The sequence below is a fragment of the Arachis ipaensis genome, chromosome B05 (genome assembly GCF_000816755.2).
Source record: "Arachis ipaensis cultivar K30076 chromosome B05, Araip1.1, whole genome shotgun sequence".
Taxonomy (NCBI): domain Eukaryota; kingdom Viridiplantae; phylum Streptophyta; class Magnoliopsida; order Fabales; family Fabaceae; genus Arachis; species Arachis ipaensis.
Window position 1 is genome coordinate 142740909 of NC_029789.2, and position 11475 is coordinate 142752383.

General features: G+C 34.4%; 1 protein-coding gene and 1 long non-coding RNA gene across 3 annotated transcripts; one reads left to right on the plus strand and one right to left on the minus strand.

The window, feature by feature from the left end:
- On the minus strand, positions 1729 to 4086 carry LOC107644569. Of its 2 annotated transcripts, none has more exons than XM_016348457.2 (4): positions 3841 to 4086; positions 3580 to 3649; positions 3348 to 3443; positions 1729 to 2019 (listed from the first exon to the last, which is right to left on the minus strand). In XM_016348457.2, exons 1-4 carry the CDS (start codon positions 4000 to 4002, stop codon positions 1943 to 1945), a joined length of 405 nt encoding a protein of 134 aa, XP_016203943.1. In that variant the 5' UTR covers positions 4003 to 4086; the 3' UTR covers positions 1729 to 1942. The 2 variants fall into 2 exon arrangements, with proteins under 2 accessions (XP_016203943.1, XP_016203944.1); XM_016348458.2 differs by lacking the exon at positions 1729 to 2019 and adding an exon at positions 2039 to 2466.
- LOC110271653 lies at positions 7523 to 8795 on the plus strand. Its single transcript, XR_002362216.1, has 2 exons — positions 7523 to 8147; positions 8239 to 8795. It is a non-coding gene; the product is annotated as an uncharacterized LOC110271653 (long non-coding RNA).

Genomic DNA, 11475 nt, shown 5'->3' on the forward strand with positions numbered 1-11475 from the left:
TTATTGATGACTAATAAATTATTGTATATATGAGGAGATTCAAAGTCCGAATATTTATTTAAGCAAGTGAACTAACTAACTATTTGACAGTAATTTTAATTTATAATTTTTTTGAAGTTTTTTTTTGGTAGAATTGTTTCCTCTAATTATGGAGTGGGGAGCACCAAAGATTCTAGAGACATGGTGACTTTAGCCTTTTGGGATATGCAAAAACCTTAGCTTTTTTGTGTATTGATTCAGCTTTAAATTTAATATCATGCAACTTTACAATAAAAATGTGTTAGCTACAGGACCCCACATTGAGCAACCACAATAGTTGTATACCACTCTGTCAAAAGGGCATTGTAATGTGAGATTTAAAGAGTTGCCAGCCAAGGATTGAAAGAGAGAGGAAGCTAAATTATGTGACCCATTTGAGTTTTGAGACTAGTTGATCTTACAATGGCAGGCTTTAGGTACAATTACAATGTGAGTAACCATGATTTTTATTGGAGATTATGATATGCCACACTCCAAAAGTGCTCTCAAGTTTTAGCTTCTAAAACTAAAAAGTGAACCAAACTTTGGCATGTGCCACTGGAAAGTGTGATTAATAAAATGGTCCAAGTTTATACATGCTCTCACATGATAAAATTACATCATTTAAATGAGTGGGAGATAAAATCATAAGTCAATACATCACCATAAATCTAAGCTTGCTATGGTCCGTTGCTCAATAGAAGTTGACTAAAGCCAATGTTCACAATCGTTTTCTTCAGAGTAAATGTTTTGCACCACCTTGTGGTTGTGAATACTTGATGTTTTTAGCCACAAAATCTGATGTTTAGAAAAGGTCCTTACCATTTATTACAGTAAAACCAAAAACCTAAATATTCTCTTATTTTTATTTCAATTGCTTAAAAAGCTGAAATGTTAAGGGTGTTGAGAATACAGATATTTGTCCACCAATGCATATTCTGCACCAGATTTTCATTCATGTAACTACTACCTTGTTTTCCTCAAGCACATGATTTCCATTTTTTTCTACAGATCAACATTCCACAAAGAACTCTTGTCCTCCAAAAGAGTATTATGTACGAAAAATATGTGTTGGATTTCAACTTTCACGTGATACAGGAAAATAAATTGATGACGGGATTTTTTGGTCAACGTATTGATGATGGCAATTTTTGGTCAACGTGTTGATGTTGGGTTTTCTCATGTGAAAGCGAGACAAACCCAACAAATATTCAAGGCCCGTAATTCACTCTAAAGGGCCCTTATTCAATTAAAACTGGCATCTACATTATATAAATCCTATCCCCAAATCAAAGACCCCCCAAATTTAAAAGTTTAAATTATCATTAGATAGAGTCAAAAATAAAAAATATATATGCTAATTATTGACTTAAAAAATTTGATTTCTAATATTTTCCCATGTAAAATATAAACTATAAAGTAGACACGATTGAATTATTGCAAGGTTAGAAATATTTAATTTTCAATAACTAATTAAAAGAATTGAATTTAATTGATTTAATTTTAGTATGCTACAAGTATTATGGTTCAAATATTTAAATTTGGCTGTCACCAAAAAAAAAATTATTTAAATTTGGCATTCTCTCATTCATTTATATACATTTAAGCAAGGGTGCAGTAAAATGTACGAGCTAGAAATTTTGAAGGAAAAAGAAATCCATGAAATTTGATAACTCTTTCTTATAGGTTTAGACAGATCGACTCTTCTGATTTCCATAGGTCAATCCAGTGAAAATATATGAATATATATAGACCATATCAAAATTCAAGGATTGAAACATTTTACATCATTCTAACTTTGCCTCTTCTTGCACTAAACTACCATGGAAAAAAAAAAGGAAAGAAAAAGATGAAAGGGGGAAACAAAGGATAGAGAGAAAAAACAAGAGTAAGAAAAAAAAATAATATAAAATATTTTTCATGTCTATTCCACCATAGCATCAGCCGAAGTCTCGGCAGCAGCAGCAGCAGCAGACACATTAGATTTTCTTTTGTTCTTCCCTGCATGAAAGGCACCAGAGACATCAATTAAACATCACAAAGCAGACAATATGAAAAGACAAATTTGGTCAACAATTTGACAATTTTTTCTAGAATGTTTAAATACAACTGAACTACTATTCGCTACTACTCATAAATTGCCAAACTTCCCAGACCCCAGCACACTTAATTTAACATAGTCCAACAAAGTAATCACCAACTATTCTACATAGTTTGCAACGAGATACTACCATGTGATCAGGATAGAACACGTCACTTTGTTTATGCAGTTATGCAAGTGATTGATGAAAAATATTCATGATATTCACGACCACAACTCAAACGCGTAACAAGTACATAGTTATCAAAAATTCAAAACAGGTGCATTTTTTTGTTATTTCAACCTCACATATGATCAGGTATGCCTAGGGTATGCATTAGAATGAGCCAGCATGGGTCAGCTACCAGCTGCAAGGGAGGGGAAATTTACTCATGAGAGGAGGAGCTATCCTCCATCAAGGAATGACGGTAAAATTGGCATAAAAGAAACTTGTGAAGTCACCAAGTACCATAAGGCTTTTTTTGCCACAAAAAATACATTCAGCAAAATGAGAGTTAGATCCAAACAAATAGTGAATTGCATATGGGCTTCACCATTTTACTTTAACCCTTGATTTCAAACTCCTTTCACACCATGTACAAGAAGATTAAGAAGGATTGATCTCTGTTGAATTAAGTATTTATCACTAGGTAACAGCTATATTTGTTTGTAAAGGTACAACTTCAGGTACAACTACTTCCTATACATATAATTCCTACATTGTATCAAGCATCAAGGGGATGCATCAATACACCTATTGTGGGCACCTTATATCAACAATTTCAAGGGAGATAGATACTAAAAAAATGAACAATCTTGGTCCAAAAAAGAAATTGGTCCATGTGCATGCATATCTTTGTCCTCTACCATGGAAGTATGAAGCATTATAAAGGTGTGACGAAACCACGACACATTCATTGAGAAGACCTTTGAAGTTGGGACTAGTATTCTTGAGGTTTAGAAATTTGAGTTCATGAGCCGTGTAGTTATTCCTTTCATTGATAACTAGATGGGAATGATCAAGTTGAGATCAATCATGTTAGTATAAAACTTTAATTGTTTCTTGCTTGGTGTATGCATACAACACTGCAGCCTCTATCAAAACCTAAGAATGTTCACTTTGAGTTTTATGGAACTTGGAGCTTGTATGTTGTCACTATGTTATGCACTAAATTTTATATATTAGTGCCATTTGCATTCGGACTTTCGCAACATTCACATACGAAAATCAATAAGCATGAAAGCTAACCTTTGCCTTTGTGCTTCTTCAGTTGCTTAAGTTTCAAACTCTTCTTCAAGTGAAATTTTCCTGAAGTTTTACTAATAGTATCTTTGGCCTCCCCAGCTGGAAGGAAAATCAAACACAACATTTATTTACTATGCTAGCCAAAGTTATGCTACCAAAACAATGATCCAGTTAAAAATACACGTCCAAAACGAGAAGAAAAAAAAAACATTAATTTGAAGCCAAAAATCGATACCTGCTTCGGCAACTGCCATTTGCACATCTTCCATGCTCACCAAGCCTTTCTCCAAGGCTACCTTTTGCTCCTGAAGTTAATTCCAATGAACACATAAATCAATAATAATACAGTGATTACTCAACTTCAGATATTAGAAAAAACCACAAACAGAGTTTGTAACTGCTTAACTAACAATTATACAACAGAATAACTGACTAACGAACTCAGAATAACTAAATTCCGATGAGAGGGAGAGAACAGAGTAGAGAGTGTATATACTCGGCGCCATTGTTTGAAGAGCTTGCGCTTGCGCTTGCCGGAGAGGGAGGAGGGTTGGTCCTTGACCTTGAGCTTTCCGGTGACAGGGTCGCCGTGAATCTTCCTCTTCCTCTCGGCGATCGAGGCTCTCCTCTGCTTCTGCACCACATTGAACTTGGCCATCCTCTTGGATTCTTTCTCTTTCGCGGCCCAAACCCTAATTCCCTGCTCAGCTATCTTTCCACTCCATTTAACTATTTCCAATATTATAATAAATAATTTTATCATTTATTTATTATTGGATTTGTCTCTCCACATTTTTTTAAATAAGATTGTCTTTATTTTTGTGGAAAATAAACTAAAATTAAGACACAAAATGCTACAAATAATTAGCCAGTTTTAAGTGAATTTAGTAAGTAATCGTACCAATTGGACTATACCGGTAATACCTGGGTTTAACAGCTACACAATTATAATTTGGATAGAGTTCATACGTGCACAATAATTTTGGAACAACTATTTTAAACTTAAATGATTTTCACCACTTTAACTAACCAGCAAAATAGCTCATAAAACTGTTACTAAAAGTCATAAGACCAATCATCTATAAAAAGAGAAAGACTCAAAGTAAAGGGGTACGAGAGATAAGCTAATAACAAAAGCACTTTTGCAAGGTTCCATCGTTTATTTCAAGTAATTTCACTGACTTTATCGTCGGGGGGTTTCGTGTAGGTCCTTCCCCTGACGTCTTGATCGGTGAAAAAATTGACAAATTTCTGAAGCCAAGCAAACTTGTGCCCCGAATTTAAGTTACATGTCGACTGCATCATCAACTGGTGCAGAACATTTGGCGCCTACCGTGGGACCCAAAATTAAATAACCCCACATTCATCTCGACTGTTTTGTTAGACTATGGCCGACGATGCCACACCTCAACCACCACCCCCTACTCACGACAAACTAGTAGCCATGAACGCCGCACTTAAAGCCGAAGTCAAGAAAATGGCAGATCTGCTAGCCAAAAATGGCAAGGGTGGTACTGGAAATTCCAAGAATGAACTCTCGAATGATGTACGATCTCGGGATAATGACCCTCAGGAGGTCACCCTTCTGAAAGAAAAGCTGACGATCTCAAATCCTTTTTCAAAAGACATCGTAAAATTTCAGATGCCAAAGAACTTCGTACTACCTACTACGTTGAAGTCTTACGAGGAGTTCAGAGACCCTTGCATCCACCTTAAAAAATTCCAATCAATAATGTTTTTTAATGGTGCTTCTGATCCTATACTTTGTAGATTTTTCCCAACTTTTTTAGATGGTGCTGCATTACTTTGGTTTTCTAAGTTGCTTGCAGGTTCAATTTCATCTTTTGAGGAGTTAGCACGATCTCTCATCGACTATTTTACTGCCTCGAAAATATGTGTGCATGGGTCGGATTATCTTAGCACTATCAAACAAGGATAACATGAGAGTTTAAAAGACTACATGACTCGGTTTGCCAAAACAACTATGGAGATCACGGACCTCAATCCTGAGGTACATTTACACGCATTCACCTCCGCCCGAAAAAATTCCAAGAGACCATAGTCATGACTAAGCCGAAGACATTAGCAGAATTCAGAGAAAAAGCCTTGGGTCAGATGGAGATTGAAGATCTTCATGAAGCTCGGTGTACAGAAAGACAACAACCTTGCCGAGATGAAGAAAAGCTCCCCCGATTTCAGAACAACAAGGACCATAAAAAGCCTTTCAAGTTAACCCCCAAGTTCGATACCTACACCCAATTTAATACTAAAAGAGAAGACATTATCAAGGAGATACTTAACGCGAAGATCATCAAACCACCGACCAAGGCCAGAACGTACCAAGACCAAAAACATGTGGATAAATTCAAACATTGTGCTTTTCGTCAAAAGTTCTGTCACACAACTGACGAATGTGTCATCACCAAAGATCTCTTAGAAAGATTGGCAAGACAATGATTACTGGACAAATATGTAGACGGAAGTATACAGCAAGGACGTCCGAGAACAAACAACAACTCCCACAATTATACAACAGGCGTACAAGAGAAAACTGATTCCCCACCTCAAACAAGAGGGATAATAAATTGTATTTCAGGAGGATTCTCAGGTGGAGGGTTATCCAGTTCGGCAAGAAAAAGAACGTATCGAGCAATACTGGTGGTCGAAGGAATCCCATCCGAGGTGGCACTGAAGGCAGCAACGTCTACCATCTCTTTTAAACATTCAGATTATCAAGCAACTTTAGCTAATTTAGACGATCTAGTGGTGATTTTCATCCAGGCTCGAGACCTATTGGTAAGAAAAGTACTCCTTGATCCAAGTAGCAGCACCGACGTATTATTTTTTTTCCACCTTCAAAAATATAAAGCTGAGCGCGAAATCAATACAACCATCCCCCGGAGAACTGGTAGGATTCTCAGGGGAAAGGGTACCTATGATCGGTTACACCTGGATCAGAACAACACTAGATGAACCACCATTATCAAAAACAAAAGATGTTCAATTCTTAATCGTCGACTGTACCAGCTCATACAACATTATCTTGAGTAGACCTTCTTTAAATTTATTTGGTGTTATTGTATCTACTGTTCACTTGTGTGTTAAATTTTATGTGCAGAATAACCAGATAACAACTATTCATTCCGATAAAAAAAAAAGTCCAATCCTACTACAATATAAGTCTCAAGATTTTACACGCCAAAATTAAAAAGCGACCGACCTATATATAACATCACTGATATGCTCAAGCTAGTTGAGCTTGACCAAGATCTCCGAGAGAGACTAATTAACATTAGCCGATGAACTCGAAAAGGTAACCTTTAACAATGATAAACAAAAATTTACTTATAAAGGGCCATCTCTCCTTGTAGAAAACAAAGCACGGATCGTTAACATCCTCAAAGACAATATAGACTTTTTTGCATGGACTTCTACGGACATGCCTGGCATTGAGTATTTTCATCAAATATAATGAGTACTCTTGTGTATGACTATCATTATGAATGATTAGATTCGTTGAGTATTTTCATTAAATATATTTGCTTTACAAGACTAATATATATGTTTCCATCCAACTAACCAGCCATCGACACACCTAAACTAATTGAGTGTATAGTTGAACAAGTTTTATCCAAATCAAAATCAAATTTCCCTTTTCCAATATCTAGTTGAAAGAGAATCAATAGATGTCTATATCCAACTTCAATTATGGCCAAGCATTAAATAACATTAGTCACATAAATGAATAATTCCAATCGGACACATTATCTCTCTAAACGTGTAAAATTTATACAGAGATTCAAAGAAAGCTCAAAATTAAAGTATCATAAACAAACAAGGTTTAAGACTCGTGATCGAAGGTAAGATCAAAAGAAGGGAAAAGGAGATATGAACATATAGAATTGAATCGTTAAGTCTTCAATATTTTTTAGGTCTTTCTTTTTCTTCTTTTCTTTTTCTTTAATCATTAAGATGAGTCTTCCTCTAGTGTTTAAAAATAATCTAGACACCAGAAAACTTTACTCTCTCGTTTTCCCTTTATTTTTAGTGATAAACGACAGATTATTAGTTATACATAAAGTAATTAGAGTGAATTAACAATAACCTTTTTTCTTAAGATTATTTTTGTCTCTACGCTGCGTTTGTTTTTGTAAACAGGACAAGACATGACACTGAGACAGAGACATTGAGACAGAGACACTAAAAATTACTCTTTATGTATTGTGTTTGGATACAATGGACAAGACACTGATGTAATGTCTAGTATTCTGTTTGGATACATATAAACAAGACTAAAATATAATGTAAAATTACTAAAATAGGCCCATCTAATTTTAATTTTTATACCCACCTCTCACTGTCTCTGTCTCTGTGTTGCACTCCTTGGCTGCCACCCTAACTCTTCCTCTTCTCCACGACGTTGCCTGTTTCTTGCGCCGCTTCCAACTCGTTTTCCGTTAACAACACCTTCTTCCTCACCAATGTCAATTTTTCACTCTCTTTCTATATATTCATTTTGATTGTCGTTTTTGCTTCTTCAATTGTCGTTTTGTGTTTCTTGTTTCTTTCAGGATGCGTTCGAGAGACACCACATGGTCTTCATGGTTGGGACTTCCATTGCCTCCTTTGCCACTGTTTGGATCGGTCTCTTCATTTCTCAGTGCTTTCCATTCATATCATCTGATTTGATTATTTGATTGGGTTCAATGATGGTAAGATTGGTTAATTTCTTGTTTCAGGTATTCATTGCGCCATTTCCATGATGAAAAGGTTGAACAAAGGCTTGAATCAATTGAAAATGCTGTGAGTCTTTCTGTATCTCGTTTTTTTTTTCTTCTTAATTCTAATTCTTATTCTAATGCATATGTCTATTTCATATGTTTCTGTGTGGCAGATGAAACACAAGCATAATCTGGAACATTCCGAAATCAAAGACATTGTTGGTCCTGGAGGTCTCAGTGTTCCTACTTGTGCCGCCATTGCCGCTACCACCTTGATCATTGAGATTGTTCCTTATTTCTAGCACTTAATACCTGTGATCATGCTTTCTGTGGCGATTCTCCGATGTAGCTATTTAAGTCTTGTCAATTTGAATTCACAATAGTCCTTTTTGGTTTTTAATGATACGGTTATTCATTGAAGAACAAATGCACAATGGTGCTGTAGGGTATTGTAAAGTTAATTTGTAAGCTGAACTATCATTGCTGTTAAGATTTTGAATATATTGAAATTTAAAGGATTTGTAGTTTACAAACTTCCTATTTGAATTGCTATTGCTATTGCTTAGTCAAAACTGTGTTTGATACTGAAGATGCTACAACTAGGAGTATTGCTTTGAATAAGCCAGCCTTTAAAAAAAAAAAAAACAGAATAGCAATACAGATATGACAAACCACAGTCGAAATTTTGTACCATTATTTAATATTTATTCATATTCCTCATCCTTCATGAGATAATTGCTTAAGACACTTATTTTGTTGTTTTCATTATTACATTTATAATGCATTCTTTTTTTTTCCTATGTTGAGCAATGTTGCAAATTAAAGAAAAAGGTTTGTTTCATCAAATTTTATGTTATGGACAACACAAATCATTTCTTCTTGTTTCAAATTTATAATGGAAGAAATAAACATACTCCTTATGATATAGGTATTTGGCAAGTGCGTCTCAATTTTCCCTTCAGGATAATTATGATATAGGTATTCACACTTTTTTTAACTTTCTTGTTTAATTTAGTCAAAATGTGAAAGAAGAAAGTATCCTTGCCTTGCTTTGGAAGCATGGATTAGTATTCTCTTTAGTGGGACAAAAAAGCAACTAATAAAAACTCAATCTGCACTAACAAATCAATCTGCACTAATAAAAATCTGCATTAAAAAACTGCACTAATAACAACTCAAAGCAATAACAAATCAATCTCCATCTGCATCAACATTCTACACTATAAACTCAATGCAAAAAGGATACAAAATCCTAAATTCTGCACAAACATAAAGTCAAAATCTGCATTAAAAAACTGCACTAATAACAACTCAATGCAATAGCAAATCAATCTCCATCTGCATCAACATTCTACACTATAAACTCAATGCAAAAAGGATACAAAATCCTAAATTCTGCAAAAACATAAAGTCAAAATCTGCATTAAAAAACTGCAGTAATAACAACTCAATGCAATAACAAATCAATTTCCATCTGCATCAACATTCTACACTATAAACTCAATGCAAAAAGGATACAAAATCTTAAATTCTGCACAAACATAAAGTCAAATTCTGCATTAAAAAACTGCACTAATAACAACTCAATGCAATAACAAATCAATCTCCATCTGCATCAACATTCTACTCTATAAACTTAATGCAAAATTAAAACAAAATCCTAAATAACTTATATAATTAACACATTCTAAAAATTATCAGCAACAATAAACACAGCAGCCATAAGAGCAACAGCAACAAAACTCACTAATTATATTAATTTTTAGTTCAAACTAATAATAAGAGACAAATTCAATACAATTTTTTTATTCATTCTTTTATTATGAACATAATACATCAACATATTAAAATTCAAAATAATTTTTTCATTCATTCACACTATCATGGTAAACATTTGAGATTTTATCAAAGAAAAGAATGTAGCTCTTATTTTTATATAATTTTCAGATTGAAAAATCATAAAAAAATTAAAAACAAAAAAAATGAAAATAAAGCAGAACGAAATTCTTTTGAATAGAAAAAAAAAACAAAAATAAGAAGCAATAAGGAGAGATGCAAAGTAATACCTGGTTATGTGACCGATAAAGAGAAGAACAGTCTTCCAAGAATTGTAACAGGAACAAGTGGTAATTGGCTATTAGAAATATTGGTATTAGATTAACTGCACAAAAAAATCAATAAGAAAGAGATAAGAAGATGAAAAACCAGAAAAGAGAAGAAGATAAAAAAAACCAAGACAAGAATCGGAAACAAAAAAGAAGATACAGAATCATAAAGAAGAAGAAGAAGAAAGAGAGACAGAAACAGAGAACAAGAAGAAGATATTATTGTGAAAGAAGTGAAGGAAGAGGAAGAACAGAACGAAGTACAAAATCACGACAGAAAGAGCAAGAAGAAGATCAACAGTAGAAAGAGAGATCAAGACGAAGAGAGAGTACCTAGAAACGCCGGCAGAAAAGTTTAGGTTAGGTTTTTCACAAGAAGAAGATCAAGAGTAGAAGCAGAGAGCAAGAAGAAGAGAGAGTATTGGAAACGACGGCAGAAAGCTTAGGTTAGGTTTTTCACAAGATAATAAAAGGGGGTAATTGAGGAATAATGAAAAATTACTATGGGCAAAAAGGGAAAAAATTTTCATTAAAAATCCGTGTCCACCTTCTTATTTCCGTGTCCACCAGTGTCCTTCGTTTAAAAGTGGACACAAAAATGAAAAAAAGTGTCTCAGAGACACTGTGTTCACTGTCCATGTCTCTCTACCCAAACACGTTTTACATATGTATTGTCCATGTCTTTGTGTCCTGTCCACCATAAACAAACGCAGCCTAAAAGACATTCCAAAGGCACTTTAATATGCTTAGTAACAGAAATATCTTATATAAATGATAAGGATAGGTTTTTGGTGGCTAAAGTTATAGTGGCTAAGAGTAGTTAAGTTTTAATTGACCAATAAACATATGATATGTAGATAGTTAGGTGGAAGTTATTAATTAGAGTGATAGACCTTTATTGTTAGTGATTATTGCAGGACAAAAAAAATAAATAAACTGACCAAAATGATGTGTATATCATGTGGGCCTTTTTTTTGAAAAAAAAAATTGTTAGTATTTTTTGAGTGGATAATTCCAAAACTTTAATGGTTGGGCTTAGTGTGAAAATCTATTATAATATTGGATCAATAAAAGGTCATGAACTAGTTGGGTTGGTTTAGTGGTTAGTTCACTAGTCCGCTTAAGCAAGTGTTGGGGGTTCGAATCCCGCCTTGTGCATGCAGCAACCCATTGGCCAGCGGCAAACCCTTAAATGGAGTTCAATACCGCGACGGATTAGTCCTTGACCTGCCGGGTTGGGGGATATCGTGGGAAACCAAAAATAAATAAATAATAAGAGTAGTAATTATCAAGTACTGTAAAATA